Source organism: Lasioglossum baleicum, unplaced genomic scaffold, assembly GCF_051020765.1.
Source record: "Lasioglossum baleicum unplaced genomic scaffold, iyLasBale1 scaffold0023, whole genome shotgun sequence".
NCBI lineage: Eukaryota > Metazoa > Arthropoda > Insecta > Hymenoptera > Halictidae > Lasioglossum > Lasioglossum baleicum.
Window position 1 is genome coordinate 2,777,684 of NW_027469083.1, and position 23,092 is coordinate 2,800,775.

Sequence of the window (23,092 nt, forward strand, 5' to 3'; positions counted from 1 at the left end):
TACCACATTCGAAGCATTTGACGAGATCTTCGTCGCACAAGGAGAAAAATCCTGCGGCTGCGAGGTCTTCAGGTTTGACGATGTGTGAATAACGCCATGAACGGAAAGTTTGGAGTCTGTCGCGCTCGAGACGCAAATCAGGTGTGGGGTCCGGTATCTCAATCATTTTTTTTTTTAAAACGCTGGGTGAAAGAAGTGAGTTACGTTTTTTTTATATAATTGTTTAGCCATGCTCGAAATGTTTGCACTTCGCGCAGACAGCAATGGTACGGTTTTGAAGAGCGTTTTGTCCAACAGTGAAGTTTACACGGTACGTGAGCAGTTCGGTACATGGGATCGTGGACTAATACATCGTATTTTGGACATCCTAAATTTTCCAAATTTATCGAGTTTATTTCTAATTTTCGAAGGATGTCTCTCTCGAAACACCCACCTTTGTACGCTACGACGGGATTCGCGTGATCGCGCACAAAATTGCGTATAACATCGAACACGTCGTTCTGTTGATATTTTTCATAGCCGAAATCGATAAATGGAATCCCGTGTACAAAATTGCTTACGTACCGTGTCGACTTTTTGTCAGCATCTGATAAACGATGAAAGTTTATTCCCAAACGAAATTCAGCGAGTTCGAACGAGCCGTCGTAAACATTGATAATGGCTAATTCTTTGCATAAAAATTTTCTCTCGACAATGAATCCATCCATGTCAATGATTTGGGTGATTTGAGCCATCTAAATAAAAAATGTTTTCTAACCAATGATTGATTTCTGTATAAAATAAAAATTGTACTTACCGTGAAATGGAGCGAAGATCACACGTTCGCTGAATAACGACGACTGTGGGAGAGAGTCATCTATAGTATATATAATACCCCCACCACTATACTTATCGGTGTGAAAATAAATATGGAGGAGATTTTTTGTTTATTCGATTAATAAAAAGATGTTTTTCCATTGTTTATTTATTAAAAGATTCATTTTCACATTTATTCGATTAAAATATTGTTAACGGTAGTTTAAATAATTTTTCGCACAATGTTCGTCAATGGATTGTACTCCACGATGCAGTCGTGTATCATCAAGCAGTATGCGGTTGTCGAGGGGGCAATGTTGGCTCGACATTCGAATTCGATTCGCACGTCGATCGTGGCATTTTTCAGCGCTTCGTTTTGCCGAGAACAATCGAGAACGATGAATGGACCGTATTTCAGGAAATCTATGACGTTGAGTAGCGCCTCGCCGTTTCCATAGTATGATTCTTGGAATTTTGTATACATATCGTAGAGCAGCGCGTATTTGTCTTTTTCGAAATCAACATTTAGATCATCGTACGGATAGGTTTCCGAATTCAAGTAGAGCCGAATATTGGCTAATGCGCAATGATCGAAATGCGTAGCTGTTTTCGTTAAATTATTCTTTCGCGCGGTTTGTAAAGCGAATATCACGTATCGCGGTTTTTCCATTTGCGGAGCTGTTTTTATGGCCCATGTGTGCTTCGTAGTCGCCTGGAGCAGAGGATACTCGTACAGTTCCCATGATCGAAAGCTCATATCGATCGGCTTGTCGTTGCCCAGAATACGTAACATCGACAGCTTATTTATTTCATCCAACGTGACGTGTGGCATTCGCCATTGAATTTTGTATAGATCCAGAACGGGTTTCGCATTTTCGGAAGAACTGTACAACGCGTTTGTGTTGGTACGCGAGCGAATTAAAATCAATTCGTGGCGGGCGTTTATTACAACGCGTTTGTAGTCTTCGCAGAAGCCCAATAACATGCTCATAGGTATGCAAAAGTTGAAGTTTATCGCCGCTGTGGTTGTCGCGGTTTTCCTCTGCGCCTCGGTGTTATGCGTCCAGCCCGCGTTGGATAACGCGCTGCTTCTCGTCGTGGACAGGCTCACGTAGTTCTTCAGAGTCGTTGTAGTACCAGGATTTCTGGACCGATCGATTTCAACGCCGTTCAATTCGTAGCGTATTTCCTCGAACATAAACGCAACGGCATTGTTATCGAGAGCCGCCGATTCGATTGTTGATCCCGCTGGTAATTCAAGTTTCCCAGGCAAACTAAGTTTTCCCTCGACGTATAGGAAGCTTCTGCACGGGAGCGTGTACAAGTCTTGCTGTTGAATTGGTATGCGTATCTCATCGTTGTTTTCAAACGTTGTGTTGGCATATGGATTGTATGTGTGCAGCTCGATCTTCGTTATTCGATTGTCGAAGATCGGCGCTTCGGAGATGCTCAAAATGTCCTCGAACATGGTGAAAAAAACACTTTTTTCCTCTTTCACTTGTTTTTAACAACGAATCCCAAAGATTTCAGATACTCTGCGTTTCTCGCGGTCAGTTTTTTACACTCGTTTGGTTTCTTATGAATTGATGTGTTCTTCTTCAAGGTCGTATTGTTATGAATTAACATTGCTTCGTCGCATGTGTAGTCGTACCGTGATTTCTTCACCGCGAAAATCGATCAAACGTCCGGCTTGGTCCACGATGCGAATCGTTAAATCATCGATTGCTCGCACAACGATTGGAAGGTAAATGACTCGCGTGGGCGTTTCGGACAATTTATACCCCGGCGGTACCTTGGGCGCGAACTCATGTATCGTGTGAACGAGTTTGCCGTTGTCGTACGATCCGGTGGTTACGTTACATTCTACTCGAATGATGTTCACGTTAATGATATTCACAGGCGCGTTCGATGCGTGCCACGTGTTCGGCGATAAAACGCGGTTCGCGGAAAATCCCAGAATGGACCCCACGCTGTGAGGCTTCGCAAAGTTTATCCGAAACTTGCTGATAATTTCGCTTTTCATGGTGTTGTTGTTAGCCTGCAGGACCAGCGGATATTCATTATCGGCATCTTTGAGAGGATATCGCGTGCGTATTTCATGCCTCAAGTACGCGTTTATCGCTTCCAATTCGTACGAGCCGTCGGGGATGATGATCTCTTCGTCTCTGTCGCCGAAGTAGAATAGATTGTTACCGATGCTAGCGCTGATGTTCGGTATCGTGTAATAAGTTTGCAAATCGAGCAATCCCAGCTCGTATTCGTCGTTGTCCAGATTTATAGGTGGAAAGTGCTGAGACGACAGAATGCTGCTTCTTCCCGACAACGTGAACGTGAATGACCTTTGCATCTTTACGACTCGCGGAGAAATTTCACACACAGTTGTCCGCACACGCTTTCGTCGTAGTTTTGAAAACGTCTGTGATTATACGAGATTGTCGCGTTCGCGCCAAAGTAGCGAATCAACTCGACCGGCGGGCGAAGATTCCCAAAACTATCGAAGTATTTGACACGCGAGCCGTGTTTTATGTATGCAACCCAGTGCGTTCCGGGTCCGCGACTATTATCTAGATTGACGATACCTCGCTCGTTTACCCATGCGCGTTCCGGCAAATTGTCACGCATAAAAACCCCGCGAAAATGTGGTAATCTTTCACACGCTGTCGTCAATTCGACGTCCGTCGTCGTGTTGTCTTTCTTTTTTTTTTTTTCTCTTAACCTTCCTCAAGCCTTCTCCACGCGTATACGGCGCGAGACGTAACCCGCGACCCTCCATGGTGCGATTGTGTCGCTCGGCTTCTTGCAATTGTTTCTTCGCGGCTTTCGCGGCGTTTATAGCTTTTACTACTCCCGCGGCGCCGCCCGTCAATGCTCCGATAGCTGACAAAGCGGGCAACAGCAGCGGTAGAAAACCACCGCGTTTGGCGATTGGGAGAATTCGTTTTTTTTTCGACTTTTCTCGCGTTTCTTTAGGCCCATGCCTAATTTCGTTTTAGCTTTCATGGCTGCCAACACAGCAGCCGCAGACACCTTCTCTCCGAACGAAGCGTCTCCGGACTTTATGCGCTGTAGCGCTCGATCCGCCAAAATATTGTCGGCCACGTGACGATCACCCAGATCCTTGTGCAGCGAATACGCTATGTCGTGCTCGCGACAGGCAGCGTCCAACGGATTTATTCCACGGTCCCCACGGGCTAATCGTGCACGCAGTTTCGTACCAGGACCGCAGAATTGATAACTAGGTATATGCAATTCGAACGGTAACGCGTTTACAGCTCTGTTTAAAAGCCCCTTACCGAGGCGCGGCATAAACTGTTTTTAAAAAAAAAGAACACGAATCCTTTTTTCACGGGGGTCGGAGGGGGACTGATACCAACAATGTTCGAGCTCTCGTATAAATACTACCCACCACCCATCGAATCAATCGAAGCATGCGTTTCGTAAAGCAATCTTTGGATATTCGTGTTCCGACGCGTCGCGCGTTCGACGATCACTCCGAGGCGATGCGAAAACATGGATCATTGTTACCCGGTAATGTACGATGTGTGATAAGCGGTCCGTCAGGATGTGGTAAAACGAACGTTATGATTAGCCTGTTGGAGAGCGCGAACGGATTACGATTCGCCAATGTATACGTGTACTCGAAATCGTTGCGCCAGCCAAAATACCAATACTTGAGCAGACTGTTCTCATCCGTGGGGAAGGATGTGGGCTACTTCGCGTTTGCTGACAACGTTGACGTAATCCCTCCCGCAGAAGCACGGCCCGATTCGATATTCATCTTCGACGATGTGGCGTGCGATGAGCAAGATATCATGCGAGAATATTTCGCGATGGGTAGACATTCGCACGTCGATTGCTTTTACCTGGGACAGTCGTATGCGAGAATACCTAAACATTTAATTCGCGACAATGCTAATCTGCTGATTCTGTTTAAACAAGATGCCATGAACCTGCGACACGTTCATCAGGATCATGTAAATACCGATATGCCGTTCGAAACGTTTAGCGCGTTATGCATGAATTGTTGGCGAAAGAGGTATGGATTTCTCGTAATCGATAAAGACAGTCCTGTCAGTCGAGGTCGTTACAGACGCGGATTTAACGAGTTTGTCGTACTGTAACGGACACATTTGCTCGATAAGAGCCGTTGGAGTCACATCTCCGATATGTCATCGAAGAAGAGGAGCTCCGATATGTCGTCGAAGGAGAAGAAGAGGAGTTCCGATATGCCGTCGAAGGAGAAGAAGCTGCGAGCTTCGATCGCGAACGAAATAGCGAAGACCAGCGATACCATACGGAAAAAGTATTTAGCGTTGAAAGTTGGGAAAATGGCTACCCAGGAGAATTTGCAAGCAAATTTACAACCGATCGTCGAACCGTTGAAACAGTTAGTTAAAAATACAGCTACCGCCGAACCGAGCGACGACGACAACGTGTTCGACGACATTAAGGAGTCTCCATTGCGAAAAAAAAGAAGATTCTCGGATATTAAGGGAACGCCGTCGTCCATTATGAAAAAAAGAAGAAGAATAAAGAAGAAAAAGAATGACAAAGTCAGTTCGAGAAATATACAGGGTGTCCCAAATGTGGTGTACTTAATTGAAATGGGAGGTTCCTGAGACCATTTTAAGAGACATTTTCCTTTGCACCAATGTCAACTGCGGCTTTGTTTAGGAGTTATTAACGAAAAACACGGACCAATCAGAGCGCGCCCTGGGCGGCCGCGCCACACCGCACCGACAAGCGAGTGTCGGTGGTACGCCGTGACATCGCAACGAACAAGAGTTTCTCGATTATGTGAATGCTCTCCGATTTCAATGAGCTTTGGATATGTGGTCAAGATCATTATTCTGAACAACATTTCTCTTTAGACTTTTTGGCGATCGGCTTTAGTTTACGAGATTATCGCGAGAAACTTTACTTGTAAATCCATGGGATCGATGTACTACTAGCTCCTATCCGATTTCAATGAGCTTTGGATATGTGGTCAAGACCATTATTCTGAATAACATTTCTCTTTAGACTATTTGGCGGTTGGCTTTAGTTTACGAGATTATCGTAAAAAAAGAGAAGAAGCACAGAAACTGATTGTATTAAAAACTCACGTATTCAGCCGTAAATCCATTTGCTGCTTCGAAATGTGTGTCTTGAAATTTCTCCACACTCACAGTCATTGTTCAAATTTGTCAAAACATAGTTATGCACTAATAATAATTGCCATATCCCTTGTACTGCTGCACAAATCACAACAATCAGGTAATGCAATCACTAGACCGCGGATTTCATGTATTTGTAGCAAACATGAGTAGTTGCATTTTAATACAGTAGAGAGATTAAAATAATTTCAAAACACCATAGTATTATTTTCAACTTCTTAAAATGATCACAGTGAGAATCAAATATCTGTCTGGCTCCTGTCCCTTGTAATAGCGGCAGCCAACATTAATGTTGCATAAAGATCCGTAGTCTAGTGATTAGTTTAAATATTACTATCAAAAACACAGCTAATAGCAACCGTTAGCTTTGAATTGACAAGTCTTTGGAGATGTTCTCTCTACCGCGGCTCGAACGACACTGATTTTCCGCAAGATTTTTCTAAAGAATTTAGGGAGGGCATTTAGAGTGTCGAAATTCGAAATGCACGCTGTAGCACGAGAACGACGGGACGGTTGGACGAAAAACAGGATACGAGAAGGACCGCTGGCAATCACATGTTTAGTTTCTCCTGTAGATTGGTACGCAGAGTCGATGGGTAACCGTTCGAAAACGTCGTCTGTCCTTCTTTTAGAAAGTTTCTTAAGGAAGGTATAGGACAATAGGGATGCTACGCTGACCTGACATTTTTACCCCTTGCTGGGTAAAAGGACGGATGACGTTTTCGAACAGTTACCCATCGACTCTGCGTACCAACCTGCAGGAAAAACTAAACATGTGTTTGCCACAAAGCTTACAGCGGTCCTTCTCGCATTCTGTTTTTCGTATAACCGTCCCGTCGTTCTCGTGCTACAGCGTGCACATTCCGAATTTCGACACTCTAAATGCCCTTCCTAAATTCTTTAGAAAAATCTTGCGGAAAATCAGTGTCGTTCGAGCCGCGATAGAGAGAACATCTCCAAAGACTTGTCAATTCAAAGCTAACGGTTGCTATTAGCTGTGTTTTTGATAGTAATATTTAAACTAATCACTAGACTACGGATCTTTATGCAACATTAATGTTGGCTGCCGCTATTACAAGGGACAGGAGCCAGACAGATATTTGATTCTCACTGTGATCATTTTAAGAAGTTGAAAATAATACTATGGTGTTTTGAAATTATTTTAATCTCTCTACTGTCTTAAAATGCACCTACTCATGTTTGCTGCAAATGCATGAAATCCGCAGTCTAGTGATTGCATTACCTGATTGTTGTGATTTGTGCAGCAGTACAAGGGATATGGCAATTACTATTAGTGCATAACTATGTGTTGACAAATGTGAACAGTGATTGTGAGTGTGGAAAAATTTCAAGGCATCTGTGTGAAATAAACATACGAATTATTTATCGATTCGAAAGTGAAAGTGAAATTCTGGATCGTCGACTTGACCGCGCATCCCTTAGGCCTTTTACCACCGGCTGTGCAGTTCGTCGACCTGGCCGTACGTCCCTTAGCTTTCGGTACTGTTGTATACCTGAAGACATCTGTGCAGTTCGTCACCGAGTGACCCAGTGACACACATTTCGAAGCAGCAAATGGATTTACGGCTGAATAAGTGAGGTTTTAATACAATCAGTTTCTGCTTTTTCCCTCGTTCGGGTAAAGTTGCCGTAAGTCGGGTAAAGAGATCCACCCATATGAATTGACAAGTAAAGTTCTTCCGACCGACAAAAACTGTAAAGGGTAATGTTGTTCAGAATCATGGTCTTGACAACATATCCAAGGCTCATCGAAATCGGAGAGGAGATAGTTCAGATAGTACATCGATCGATTTACAATTACAAGTTACTTATCGCGTAAACTAAAGCCGGCCGACAAAAACTGTAAAGGGAAATGTTGTTCAGAATCATGATCTTGACAACATATCCAAAGCTCATCCAAATCGGGGAAGATTCACATAATCTCGAGAAACTCTTGTTCGTTACAGCATCGCGGCGTTACACCGCGCTCGTCTCCCGGCGCGCCGGGCCGAACGTGCCATCGCGCGTCTAGGGCGCGCTCTGATTGGTCCGTGTTTTTCGTTAATAACTCCTAAACAAAGCCGCAGTTGACATTGGTGCAAAGGAAAATGTCTCTTAGAATGGTCTCAGGAACCTCCCATTTCAATTAAGTACACCACATTTGGGACACCCTGTATATGTTGACGACGACGACGACGACGACGATGACGACGAGCCGATGATGGTACCGCGACAGGAGGAGGAGGATACCTTCCAATCACCGCGCACTCCATCTTTGGAATCTTCTATGCGTAATATTTTTGAAAATCCTGAAATTCATCACGAGGAAAATCAACAGCTATCCGAGAATTTCGGACCTTTGGCGCGCGAATATTTACAAAAATTTTTTACCGGCCCAACGAAAAATTCCGACAACGTGTACGGAGTATATCTGCAGGACGATAAGCTGATGCTGGGAAATTCAACGTTTGAGGTGGCCAACAACGATGATATCATCATTAGAGGGCTACGGTACAGAGGGACTCGCGGTCTTTACGAATTGATATTCAATAAAGTACCCGACGAGCAGGCGTGCACCGAGGATGATAAGAACGCGTACAAAAGAATTCTCGTTATTACACAAGCGCATCGACGCGGGAATCAGATAATGGGAAACAAAGGTTTCAAGTATAGAAAAATTATAAAACCGTTGTTTTCGTCGCCAAGTGGAAGGGGTATTCAGCTTCCAACTTTTATGCGCGTGACCGACCATCCAATCGATTACGTGCATTGGGACGATCCGAACGAACTCGTCGATCGTCTGAGATTGTTGACGGCTTCGAGGAACGCTGGCCATTCGGGGCATAACAACGAAATAATGTCGATAATCGAGGAACTTCGCGAGGCTGGTTTAATTATAAATTAAAGTTTACGAGTTGACGACATGTCAGTCGATAAAATTGTGGCATTGTTGCGGCTGGATAAAATGCGCGTTCGTTTGAATTGCTGCGAAACGAATCAAACGATATCCTCGGGAGGAGAAGACGACGGTGAAAACTGGAACCTGAGATTTCATCATCTGGAGACGAAACTGGACGAGATATATCAACAAATACTACGGATCGAAAAGCAGTTGTACGAGTTGGTGACGGTAGGAAAACCACAAGGTAGCAAGAGATAAGGTATTTCGCAGGAAACAGCATATCAGGCGGTCGAAGAAGTCTAAAAAAATGTATGTCAACAAATTTGGTACATCGTTTCGTGAAACGAACAAGCGAAAGTTGGATGTTCCTTTCTATTCGTTACAAAAATATGTACACGATAACGCAATATGTTTGAACAACGCTAATTTGTACGATGCGAATGGAGCTGGGATCGAGCGTGTGGCGTATCCCACCGCAAACGATCACGCGACGACCAAATCGTACGTCGATGACATTGTAAAACGCGGTGACGAATATGTTAAATCAAAGGTGGAAATATACGTGTTGGACAATGTGATGAGACTGGACAAAAAACTGAAAACATCCGAAGGAACGTTGAAGTCCGAGATCATGGAGAAACTGAACAAACAACTAAAAACGTTAAGGTCCGAAATCGTGGAGAAACTGAGCAAAGACCTGAAAACATCTAACGAAACGTTGAGGTCCCAGATCGTGCAGAAACTGGGCAAAGACCTGAAAACATCGGAAGAAACATTGAGGTCCGAGATCACGAAGAAACTGGACAAAGACCTGAAAACCTCTAACGAAACGTTTAGGTCAGAAATCACGAAGAAACTGGACAAAGCAGTGAGAGCTCGATTCCATATCTAGGTAGCGAGAACAAGTACTGTGTGGTAAGTCTAGATCAGAGGTTCCCCCTCCCAGGTCTCATTTCAAGATTTCTAAGAAAGTTCTAAAATATAACAATGGCATCTCCCCACCACCACCTCCCTAGAAGGAGCGAGAGAGAGAGAGTGAGAATCATGTCATTGCGTGGTGGCAATTCAAGAAGGAAACGTCGTACTCTCTCTCTCTCTCTATCTCATCACGATGAGCATTAACAAATCATCCTACGAACTTATAAGAAAAGTTATTCGGGACGTTACGTCGAATATCGGCAAGGAAGAACGGAATTTCGATTGCAAGGAAGCGAACAATCCCATCCCGTTCAATAGATTGTTGTTGGATCTTTTAAGCTCGATACGTAAACACGCTGTGATCATGACGGATAAAAAAGACGCGTACTTCGATGCGGAGTTTCTATCTATCCAAAATGTGAAAGCCCCCGCTAAGAAGACTGACGCGGCAACGAAAGGCTACGTGGATGATCTTGTCGCCAGCAGCAAAGCGATGGCTAGCAACAACGAATTTTTCGATGCGAAATCTCAACGTATTAAAAATTTGGGGACACCAACCGACGAGAACGATTCGGCAACGAAACTCTACGTCGATAAGACGATCGATTTGTTGAGAAAAGTGTTTGCAGACGAATTTAATAAGAGCGCCGAGGATATTCACGACACGCGAGACAAGATCGAGCACATCCATGAAATCGTAACGGACAACGAGCTCGCCGATAAATCGATGGTGGCGAAACTGAAAGACATTGAGGAATGCATGCAACAGAATCAAGAAAAGCTGTCGGAGTTTGAAACGAAGATAGAGCATAATTATGGTGGAATTCTCCGTGAAAAATTTATCGAGCTCGAGGACAGGTTGATCGAAGTATTGAAGTACGAGCAGAGGGTGGATCATGAAAAATTGGACGCTGTTGCGAAATTTTCCGATAAACTCAGCGATAGACTTTCAGCCGTGGAACATAAAATCGACAACAAGTTGGAAAGAAGACTATTAAACTTGAAGAATACGCTGCTTGGTAAAATCAGTGATGTGAAGGACACGGTGAACGCGGACAAGTTGAGCCAGGGAAAGTTGATGCTTCTTGAAAACAATGTGGCGGATATGCAACAAAAATTCGCAACTGGCGGTTATGAAACCGGTCAGGAATTGGATAAGAGATTTGAAATGCATAGAGAGAGCATGCACAAGAGATTGGCCGAGCTGACGGGAGAGGGAAATATAACTGGGAAATTTGAAGATTTCAAGAAAAGTTTAAACGAGAAATTCGAAGAAATATATGTGCAAATGCGACGTATCGAGGAGCAGCAACAAGAAATGATACGCGCAGCTTTCGACGAGCTAGATAGTCGAGTGCATCGACGCTTCGAGGACTGGAAAGAATCGATTGAAAAGAGACTAATCGGCGATGAGTAAAGAAAAAGTGAAATTGGTAGAAGAGCTGCACGCCCCGGCGAGACGTTTCTTCCCGCGTAGACGGGTGATCGTGCGAGGATTCGATGATCTTTGGCAAGCTGATATCGTCGAAGTTCAGCAATATGCGCGAGATAATCGGGGACATCGATACATTCTTACGATAATCGATGTGTTTAGCAAATACGCGTGGGCGGTTCCTTTGAAGAGTAAAAATGCGAGCGATGTGTGTAAAGCTTTCGCGTCCGCGTTGAAGAAGGATGGCAGAGCTCCGAACAACTTGCAGACCGACATGGGCAAGGAATTCTACAACGCACAGTTCCAAGAATATCTGAGAAACCACAACATCCGTCATTACTCGACCTTCAGCGCTATGAAAGCTTCCGTCGTAGAACGTTTCAACCGCACGTTGAAGAACAGCATGTGGAAATATTTCTCGTTGAGCGGAAAATATCGTTGGATCGATGCGCTTCCCACGCTGATCGAGGACTACAATAATCGAAAACACCGTACCACCCGTATGCGCCCCGCGGATGTGAACCGTAAAAATGCTGAGCATCTTCTGTCCACCGTGTACAGCAACGTGAAGATTGCCGGTCCCGCCAAATTCAAGGTGGGCGATCGCGTGCGCGTCAGCAAATTCAAAACTCTGTTCGACAAAGGATACACGCCGAACTGGTCGACGGAAATATTTAAGATCATCACGGTGAAACGAACGAATCCTGTCACGTACCTCTTGATCGATTCAAAGGACAATCCTATCGCCGGCGGATTTTATGAACACGAGATACACGCGGCTAAATACCCCGACGTATATTTAATTGAAAAAATATTGCGCAGGAAAGGAAATAAAATATATGTAAAATGGTTAGGGTTGGACGCGTCGCATAATTCGTGGATATCTAAAACTGCTATAGTTTAAAACTTCAAATATGATTTCTACTTTTTTATAAAAGATCTTTTCATGTAATTTTTATTAATAAATAATGTGTAAAACGTATTCTTCAATTTTTTTCCCTGACCTGAAAGAGAGAGAGAGAGGAAATTCTTATACAATAATAAATTTTTTTTATTTTAACGTATTCTTCAGTAACACTCTTACATTTTTCAACATTCTTCTTCTTCAGTAACACTCTTATACATTTATTCTATTAAATGATATAAAACTGATTGAGGATATCAAATAAGGTGGAGTTAGCACTCAAAGATTGGTTCTCGAATCCGACCAACAATTCCTCAGTCTCTGGATATCAAATCAAGCGGCGCTCACGTGATTAAACTCCTGACAAAAACAGATAATCTATAGTGAGAGAGTGGTGTAAGGTAATGTTCCCGGAGAAGATTGTGTTCGATCAGTTTTACATGTGTGCCTAATCTTCAGTATACATATGCATTACAAATTTTTAAAATAATGTACTTCAGTAACACTCTTATTTTGAATAAAATAATGTAAAATCAAAACATCACGTCCAGGATAACAGTCTCTCTCTCTCTCTATCTTACCATACATCATCTGTTTCATGACTCAAGTTTAATCACGTGATCACAACGTTAATTGATATGCACAGAGCGGGATATTGAAAGGATTGAAAATAAGATTCGAGAACTGACCTGTTCATGACAGAATTTTAATTATGTGATCACTGCATGGAATTGCTCTTAAGACTCGAGAACTGACCTCTAGATAGCAGAATTTTAATTATGTGATCAGAGAATTGTTTTGATGACAAAATAATGCAGTCATAACATAATTAAAATTCTACCATGAACAGGTCAGATCTCGAATCTTAAGAGCAATTTCATGCAGTGATCACAGAATTAAAATTCTGTCATCTAGAGGTCAGTTCTCGAATCTTAAGAGCAATTCCTTCAAAAATCCTAGTCTGTGCATATCAAGTAAGGTGGTGATCACGTGATTAAACTCAGACCAGTAACAGATGATGCAAAAGTATGATAAAGAACGAGACTGTTAACCTGGACGACATGATGTTGAATCAGTTTTACATTTTTCATTTTTTAAAAAAAATCTCGCGAAATTAACATCGCTTAGACGCTTCTAGCGCTATAACCTCGGCGCCCAAAGTCACCAGTTCACAATCTATTAGCGAGTTTTGATCGAAAGACCGGCTCTCGACAATTGTTTTGATAAAATTTTTTACTCTAACATTTTTTGAAATAACAACGAAATCGGCAAATTTTGCAGCAACGTCCGGAACGTTGTCTACTAATCCTATATACATACTATCTATACAAAATTCTAAATTGTATATGTTACACATAGTTTTCTCAGTAATATATATATTTATGGTTGAGTTCGCTATTTTAATTAGCTCCCGTCCATTCAGATTAACCATTTCCAAGGTCAAATTATCACCAAGTTTTATGCGCTCCATATTGCTTTGAATAATCGGTTTCGCGCGCAGCAACTCTCTCCATGTTTTAATTGAAAATAGAAGTTCATTTCCACGGCTATCACCGATAGCCAGCTCCGCATAAATGTCCTCTCCGATCCGTATGCCAAGTTCCAAATATTTGAAATAATTCCCAGCTATGGAATATCTTCTACACAAAATCCGTACGGAACGTGATTGGGAACTAGTTGACAAATCGATCGGTTCTGGTTGAGAATATCTACAGCAGATTAATTTTTCAGACATCTTTCTAAATTTCTTTCACATTTTTTTTTTTATATATCTTTTTTCTACTTACATATCATCTTGGCTTTTCACAGACTCGTCAATTTTTTGACAGTTGTCGAGCTGACGACGGTTGAACATCGTTCAAACCCACACTTTTCACCGTCTCACTCTCTCACGATGTTAACGTTTTCGTGGCGGTTGCTCGAGTATTCGGCCTGACGCTCGGATTGCATTGTTTTATAGAACCATTAATCTACATACCACTTCCTTGCTACAGATAGCGGTCAACAAAGTTTTTTTCAATCTCCATCCCAACACTTCCTTTTATGGCAATGAAACGATATTGTAATGTCCCCAAGGAAGTGTAGTGACCAAATTATCACAGATATACCGTTTATCGTCGTACGGACTTAACGCTAATTTCATTTCAGCTATGGAATACACTCGATGCTGTACCGACATTATACGTTTATTGTTAATGCTCTTTTCCGTATGATTATGAAGACACTCGACATAGTCTTCAAAACTTATATCTCTGGCTGTGGCGTTTGTCCTAATGCCTTTGATTTTTTTCGTTTCGCGGCAGGTATCATCGTCGTCGCGCACGCGAGTAGCATACATTTTCGCGCGAAGCCCCACGAACTCAGTCATAATTTTGCCCCCGTTCTCATCCTTCATTAATCCCAGCATCTTTTTGTTCGCGATCGGAACGCCGTACGCGTTGTTCTCGACATAATTACTTGTATCGTATCGATGGATATCACGTTTCATCGTCTCATACACATCGTCGCAAGCGATCTCGTATATCAGACTGTCCGTGTCCGTGTACAAAATCTTGCAATTTTGTTGGAAATTGGGATACATGTACTCGTAATGAAAGCTGTACAAATGAGTTTTTGATATATCCAATACGGACATGCCTATGTAGATGGGTTTGTGGAATTTGAGTAACAGCTTGTTTAGCTGTATCGCGACGAAATCCTCCGAAAACACGGTACAACTGTGAAAATTTGGTCTGGCTATCAATTGCTCGACACCGTATCGACCGTCCCATCGGGAAAGCAATTTCACGTTCACGTGATTTCGAACGTTCTCCATTGTTTTTCCAAACACAGCGTTGTTCATTAATTTAAACAAATTTTTAGAAAAATCGTTAGTCGCCTCGGCGCGTAATTTCGTGTTCAAATCGATATAGCCGTGCAACCATCGCGATTGTTGAAACTCTAGAATTCGATAAATTTTCTTCAATTTTAGGTTATGCTTTAAACTTTGCTGTAAATACCGATAGTGCAGAACGTATCGCTCCTTATCGCGAAGCGTTGCCATCAACTTTCTCTGCCGGCTCGAGTCGGCCGCCGTGTCGTGACTCGGACAGAACGGTAGATCCGCGTGAGCATCGTGAATTTCACTAGGATACTCTAAATCAACCTCCAAAATGTATCCTACAGGGCTGTCGATTGGAACGGATTCAACGTTGAAATTCTCTATGTCCTCCACCCATCGAAAGTCTCTGTACGGTAGAGGTTGCGACATAGCCCAACCGTATAAATTGTTAACGTCGAAATACATTAGATAGGTTGACGGTTTGCTGGAGTCATATTTTGGTAAATACTTGTTGTTTGCACACGCATATCTCTGAGAACATTGGCTCAATCCGCCGCGTATTCCTCGCTCCACGAATAAAAGCATGTCCACGTCCGTGAACAACTCCAATTCGATCTTAGTCATTTTCAGCATCACGTCCCACGCGAAACCGGGAAGCGTGTAATAATGCGCCGGATCGAGTTTATAGTTCTCGAGACAGTCGTCGCGGAAATTTTCGAAAACATCAGCCAATAACAACACATCCAATTTCAAATACAAATCGCTGTACTGTCCCAACGTTTTTATAGCGAAACGCGACCAAACCGTGCTCGCGTGAACGTAATCGGCGTCCGATATCCCCCTGTCGCAAAGCTGATTGTAAAATGCCTCGCGCGACGGCAAACACGTGTCGTTTAATTTGTCGTACGACGCCAGATAGTCGTACGGAAAGACGCCTTTTCTAGTCAAGAGATTGAAATCGTCGACGTTGAGATGATCAAATTGATTTCGTACAACGCGTAATTTGTTTTTGCCCAGATACGATGATAACTTGTCCAAACTCGAATTCAAGAACTTGAAGGAATCGATAAATCGAAACTTCAACAACTTTGCATAATTTCTCTTTTCATCTTTATTCGCAACAACTTTCGTGAACGAGATGTACCGCTCTTTTGTCAACGGCAACACAGCTATCTTACCCTCGAACGTGTTTGCTAATTCTTTAATAATGAAATGCGCATCGTAGCCGGACAAATTGTGAAAGACCACCGGTATCACGTACGAAGATTGATAACCTAAATTACACGCGATATGCGCCGGACCGCGATACGCTCCCGTAAAATGACAATGATCGTGTACTTTTGTGTCGGAACTGCTGAACGGCTGCTCGCACACATGACAATGCGTAGCCGTCTGAAAATTTAACTCCTGTCTTTCAGTTAGTTCGTCCATAGGTACCGTTTTGTCGAATATCGGCTGTAATTTATTGCTTATATCATGCAACTTTGCAGCGAACCACGCGGCACATCCCTCTTCCTTGCGACAAGCTCGATACTCGCACAAAGAAGAGTCGTAGCGGCAATGCATGTAATAACCTATGCTAAACGCGTGGTGATGCTGATACAGCGAGCGTGCTCCACGACCTTGTCCTTCCTGCTTCTCCAACAGACATTCCAAATCGGCGTAGATAACGAACGGCGCCTGTTCTTTGTGCACATAGTTCTTAAACTGCAACCACTTATCTTCTTCCGATACTGGAAGTGACAGAGCGCAATCGTTCATCCGTTCACAATCGATCGTATGAACGTTTAATTTCTCCAGCGTGTAGAAATATTGTAAACATCTGAAAGAAAAAAAACATTTCTCTCTCTTTGCTTTCAAGAATTAAAAAAACAATCTTACCGATCGCAAATATACTTCATACACTTATGCTTGCTAAGCTGCGACGAAACCAATCGTGGCAAATTTCGTATACACACGTAATGACCGCGCGTTTTCGCCTCATTCTGTAGAAACAACAAGTTGACGTGCCTCATCCGTTTCTTCTCGGTCAGATGAAGCGTTACACACCTCTTGTCCACCCATTCGAACACATTCACGGAAATGTCGTTCTCTCTTTCGAATTTCCGAATGTCTTTGAACGGCATCGGTAGTGTATAACCTTCGGTTCGAAGCACCGTCTGGTAGCGAGGATACGATGATAAACGTGATGTATTTTTTTCTACCGGATAGAGACCCGCCACTATCGCCCAAAAAAAGCATGCTTCATCGTTGCTGATCACGTTCACGATCGCTCTCTTCAACTGTATATTTCGAGGCACGATAACGCAGCAACCGGCCTGTAATGGCTGGTATTTGTTGCAGCTCACTATCAGATGCAGTATCTTCGATAACGCCCACCCGCTGTCTCGTTCTTGAAACTCTTCCATCGATGCTAAAATCGGCGGCACAACGTCCTTCAGGTACCATCGGCGTAGATTACTGGTTCGAAACAGCACAACGTTTCGCGTACCGAAACTTTTCACCGAAACCTCGTCGCGCAGCACAAATTCCGCCTCCAACCTAACGTTCACTTTCAACAACGAATGAGCGTTCAAAAATTCCGTGACACGTCCCGTAATCATCCGTTTCGCGTGTTGTAAAAATTTGCGCGGATCGATATGTTCGATGTTAATAACGATACCGGTCGATATGCGATTGCTAAACGCCGACTCGACAGTCTCCCAACGAAGCGTCGAGGCTCTCGCACCAACACCACGTAAACCTCCACCGACCCGTGAAATATTATAGCTCAACGAAACGTTCAAACTTTTCATGCGACACATGATCGATGCTAAACTAAATCTCGCGCCCATCGTCAATTCATCCTTCATACATGTTAGATAATTGATACAGCACTGTAGAGACTCGATGTATGAGCGAGACCATTCGCGATACTCATCGACAGTTCTAACCATCATCGACATGCGTGTCAAACACCTTAACATTTTTTTCAACGTTTGAATCATCTTGTTGCACAAAATATTTTTTCAACTTCAATTTAATGTCATCCGTTAAATTTCCTGTTCTCAAAAACGTAATTACACTTCGCATCCAACGATGCGGCGTTCGCCCGTCTCGATGATATCCAGTATCGTTGCTGGCGAATCGATCGCGGGCCATCGCGCCACGACTTGACTAAATCTTTTCGTATAAAAGAAACATACGCGACTCGTTGCATCGTTTCGCATTAAACGTACTATCAACGTTTTCTGCTCAATGGGAAAACTATCGTCCAAATACAAATTTATAACGCGAACCCAAGCCAAACTTTTTAACGTTGGGACAGGCATCTCTCTCTTTTAAAAAAAAAAAAAAAAAAAAAAAGGTTGAATCAAATACGTAAATGAAGTATACGTCTTTTCAACGGTAAAAATGGCGGAATCAAATCCGATAAACCGTATTCTCGACGGTGACATTCCCCCACACGAACATAATCGGTTCTACGGTATCGAAGCACCACAATATTCAAATGTCTCACCAACTGTCCTTCAGGTTTTAAAAACACAAACACGTTTAAAATATCAATACGCCCCTTCTGCACTTCGTTCAACAAGTCCAACGGACTAAACATGGAAACCGCCACGTACGGGACAATGACCGATCTTTCACGAAAAACACAGTAAATCTTGCACGAAAGAACGCGAAAATATTGTTCAAGAATATTCTGATGCAAAACGGTATGAATGCCGAATTCAAATAACTTCGTCGCAGCGAACGCCTGCAACGATGGCACGTTAGCGAACCGCATCATTCTTTACACATCCCATTATTTCACGCAATATTTAAACAGCTTGAAATACAAAGGATGTGGTCCTACAGATAACCCGATCGCGCAGAATGTAAATCCCCACTGAAAAAATACGGAAACGTGATAGATAAGGAAATCGTTCCACATAATATTACAACTTAAAAAATCTTTAAAAATACGTGTGGTCTTACAGATAACAATGCCTTGCAAGACAGGATGCGAAACGTGTTCGGACATGATCCCCACCCAAAAGATAATGATAACCACGCATGAAATAACAAGGTCGATGACACGCTATTTCATGGAAAAATTTAATGAAGAATACTAACGTGTTCCCCCCTCCCCCACCCAAAAGATTGACCTACATAATATTTACAGAATAATAAAACGCGGAAAAAATTTAATGAAGAATACTAATGTGTTCCCCACCCAAAAGATTGACCTACATAATATTTACAGAATAATAAAACGCGGAAAAAGATAGAATAATAAAACGCGGAAAAAGATAAGGAAACAAAGACGGCACCGGAAATGATAACGATAAGGAAAACCGCAAGGCGCGTCGGAAATCAAGGAAAACCGCAAGAAATCAAGATGGCGCCAGAGCCGAACGCTATTTCACGACAACGGAAATTCACTTCCTGAGTTAGAATCCCCATAGATATAGAAATACCTCTTCTACAATCATATGCTCCTAAGAGAAATAAAAGTCTCTCTCTCTTTCCCGTAAAGACATGATATAATCCTCACCGAACATGATAAGGAAATTGCTTCACATAATATTGCAACTAATTAGGTCCGGAAAAGATAAGGAAAACCACAAGGACGATGACCCCATCAATCGATCCTTGCAAGACACAATGTGTTCCCCCACCCAAAAGATTGACCTACATAATATTTACAGAATAATAAAACGCGGAAAAAGATAAGGAAACAAAGACGGCACCGGAAATGATAACGATAAGGAAAACCGCAAGGCGCGTCGGAAATCATAAGGAAATGATAATGATAAGGAAAACCGCAAGAAATCAAGATGGCGCCACGCGTCAGAGCCGAACGCTATTTCACGACAACGGAAATTCACTTCCTGAGTTAGAATCCCCATAGGTACACTACTGACATCTGTAAGGAAAAAATAAAATCCAGGTCAGGTTAATTTTTATTAAAATTGATTATAAAAAAAGGTACCACAATTACGAATATAAAATTTCGCGCGCGCCAAAGCACTGTGTTTACGGAACCTTTAAATGGACACAAAATAAATGACCCCCGCCGATTATGAATACGAAATTTCGAAAAAAAAAATTTTCTGTAAATGTTACGCGTTACACTTGTGTTATATGATTACGAAATATTGCAAAAAATCGATTGTCACGATAAAATTTTGGTAACAAAGGCGATCTAGATTGGGCGCCGAAAAAAGAAGGTTCGAGAAGAAGTATCAAAAGCTCTCATGATTTATTTAAACATATTTCAACGAATTGCAGCAATGTAGTACGTCATTTGTAATGAAAGATTATTTGATGTTATAGGATCGGATTTTTCCAAGATCCCTGTTTCTGATCACAGACACTCTGTTAAACTGAAGCACTTCAATTTAACATGCACTATTTCATATATTGGATGATTGCAAAAGCTCATACTCAATTTACCTCGTGAGCTTGTCTGAAACTAAACGTGCAACTTCTACGGAAAAGGAAATCACAAGTTGTAAAATGTTCGGAGACAATTATAGAAAACAGAGTTACAGACTATATAATTGATTAATAAAACTGTTATTTATCCCAAATAGGGTACGAACTTTTGCAAACACATTACTAATACATTACGTTTAGTAATACATTATTGGCTAACGATTGAAGGCTGTTAAAGGATCTGGTAAAGAATCATTGGTCATGGACTTTAGAAAATGACGAAAAGATATTATATCTTAAATATAAACATATTATTAATATATTCAACGAAAAATATCCTGCATCGCTTATGGGAAGCAGTAGTTAGATTTTTTAAAAAATACTGTCCACACTTGGACATCAGTCAATTATACATATAGGGGAAAATAATAAAAAGATTTTCTTGTGGTCAAACAATGGATTATATGTACTTACTTAGACTACATTATCCTAACAACTAGTCAATTCACTCATAAGAGCACGTCAAGATAAAATTGACTAACATCTTACATTCTAATACATCTACTACGCCTCGAAGTTATTGAACCCACGCTCGCCACACTCTGCACTGGATTTCGAGGAATTTTTCGAACCACTCCAGTTTTGGTTCTGACGAAAGGAACAACTCTTCTCACCTGTGCAGGAATTATTAGATCCCTCTGTACAATCGTTCTCGGCTCATCCACAGCTTCCCCTCGAAAACGTTCATTCATTATCCGCATTGCACGTTGCTTATGATGCCTAGCGGTTTGCCTTAGGATCTTGTCCGCCCTACATACATTTAACCATTTCCGTGACACTTGAGCAGCGCAAAGCAGAGACTTAGGCTCCAACTTGCGTAGAATCAGCTGGGATATCTCCGGCGGGAGTTCAGAAATGAAATCCAACTTGGCAGGTTCCAGTAGTCCTAGCGCACGGAGGAAAGACCTGAAGAACTCCATGTTGCCGCTGCAGCGTCAGGATCTCGAATGATCTACTGTTCCAAATTTTGGGTTTATATACCCTTGGTTACGGTTGATCGCCTGTTCCGGTTCGGTGACCCGACCAATCAGGATCGAGCTCGGATGAATTTATGTTTGTCATTGTTATGTTAACTTGCTGTTGAATGCACGCATCTGGACATAAATCGTTGAATTTGATTGCCGTATATCAAACTCTAGGGAAATGTTTCTGTTTGGAATACCTTATGAAAATGTTTCATTTTGGAATACGCTATGAAATATGTAGATAACATAAATTTACATCTTAAGATGTTTTCTTTCAATGACATAGGGAGTGGTATAGGTATGATGTTTAACCCACCGTCGGACGGAGCGGTTCTAGGAGATACATCAATCACTATTTTGTGCAGTGTGATACATCCTTAAGCGGCGCGAACCCCTGGCCACTAGTAGCTTAATGTAAATGCTGTAATGCTGATTAGTTTTACATATCAGAGACACATTGTATTAACCCTCATACGCTCCTCAAGAATATTTTCCTCAATCCGCGAGTGGTTCGTAAGTCGGTCCGGATTGAGATCAGCTTGAGCCCAACGCTAGATTTCTAAAAACCGCGCGGAAATTGCGTAACAGCAACGGAGGAAATTAAGGGGCCGCCACACCGCTTAGGGAAACTAAATTCCTCAATTTCGAACAAATTTCGGATCTTATGGTTAGGACAGAGACGGAACGAAGCTAGCAGCCACTAGTGCGATAAAGATGGTACATTAGATAGAAGTCCAGACTTTGTAAACTCAAACGTCGAAAAAAACTTCTTTTTTATATTGATGTTCCCTGACACCCCCCCCCCCCGCGGAGAGGGGAAATTAGTTTAGATTGCCCCGAGGCCGACAAAATCCCCCGACCCGCTAGGTCATACCGGGAGTTTTGAGGGAATCAGAGTCAATCTCAGTCCTGAACTAAAAAGAGAGGAAATTCTGGTGGAGGGCAGGCGCAAAGTTTAGTATTTTGTTCCTACCACCCCCGAGTAGGGTGTCATTTGAAAGAGCTCGGGAAGAGGTATTGAGCCTCATAGGCTAGGAGCGCCTCCGAGGTCATCCGAAGGGCGTATAGCGTTTCTCGTAAATTAGAAAAGTTCTGTATGTATTTGGAGTCGCGAGGGCATTAGGATCTCGATCCCGAGGTCAGAGTGGAGGTGCCTTTGACTTTGAAAATTCTGACAAAGCCAAAGGTCTTGGAAATCTTTTTCAGATTTTCAAGGTCAAGGTCAAGGTCAAAGGTGCAGGCGGGATCAGGAACCTCCCCCGAAGGTCGCCATATAAATTTGCGGTGTAGAGCGACAAAAAGTAGTGAAAAATGGCATAGAATAGGTTAATTTAGCAATTAAGGATTTAGGTTTTAGGCTGCGTGCGGATAGGAATAGTGTTAAACGGTTAGATTTAAGAGTGCGGTTTCAATATTTCATATAGTTTGGATTGACATCTGTAAGGAAAAAATAAAATCCAGGTCAGGTTAATTTTTATTAAAATTGATTATAAAAAAAGGTACCACAATTACGAATATGAAATTTCGCGCGCGCCAAAGAACTGTGTTTACGGAACCTTTAAATGGACACAAAATAAATGACCCCCGCCGATTATGAATACGAAATTTCGAAAAAAAAATTTTTCTGTAAATGTTACGCGTTACACTTGTGTTATATGATTACGAAATATTGCAAAAAATCGATTGTCACGATAAAATTTTGGTAACAAAGGCGATCTAGATTGGGCGCCGAAAAA

General features: G+C 42.3%; 2 protein-coding genes across 2 annotated transcripts; both read right to left on the reverse strand.

Moving 5' to 3' along the window:
• Positions 1 to 1,018: 1,018 nt before the first annotated feature.
• Positions 1,019 to 2,263, reverse strand: LOC143219337 (uncharacterized). The gene has a single exon (XM_076445341.1). The coding sequence runs from the start codon at positions 2,261 to 2,263 to the stop codon at positions 1,019 to 1,021; it is 1,245 nt and encodes a 414-aa protein (XP_076301456.1).
• Positions 2,264 to 14,148: 11,885 nt separating this feature from the next.
• LOC143219338 (uncharacterized) lies at positions 14,149 to 18,520 on the reverse strand. Its single transcript, XM_076445342.1, has 6 exons — positions 18,478 to 18,520; positions 18,346 to 18,389; positions 17,992 to 18,245; positions 16,810 to 17,886; positions 15,107 to 16,750; positions 14,149 to 14,824 (listed from the first exon to the last, which is right to left on the reverse strand). The coding sequence occupies exons 1-6, from the start codon at positions 18,518 to 18,520 to the stop codon at positions 14,149 to 14,151; spliced, it is 3,738 nt and encodes a 1,245-aa protein (XP_076301457.1).
• Positions 18,521 to 23,092: the final 4,572 nt, after the last annotated feature.

What these genes read in the sequence shown, in the direction of transcription:
- LOC143219337 (XM_076445341.1), bottom strand. Translation starts at nt 2,263, where the DNA reads ATGTTCGAGGACATTTTGAGCATCTCCGAAGCGCCGATCTTCGACAAT.
- LOC143219338 (XM_076445342.1), bottom strand. Translation starts at nt 18,520, where the DNA reads ATGTTTAGTCCGTTGGACTTGTTGAACGAAGTGCAGAAGGGGC. An exon ending in ATGTCACCGTCGAGAATACG is followed by an intron (nt 18,246 to 18,345) that starts GTTTATCGGATT and finishes TTTTTTTAAAAG; the next exon opens with AGAGAGATGCCTGTCCCAAC. An exon ending in CGATACGTTCTGCACTATCG is followed by an intron (nt 14,825 to 15,106) that starts GTATTTACAGCA and finishes AAATTTTCACAG; the next exon opens with TTGTACCGTGTTTTCGGAGG.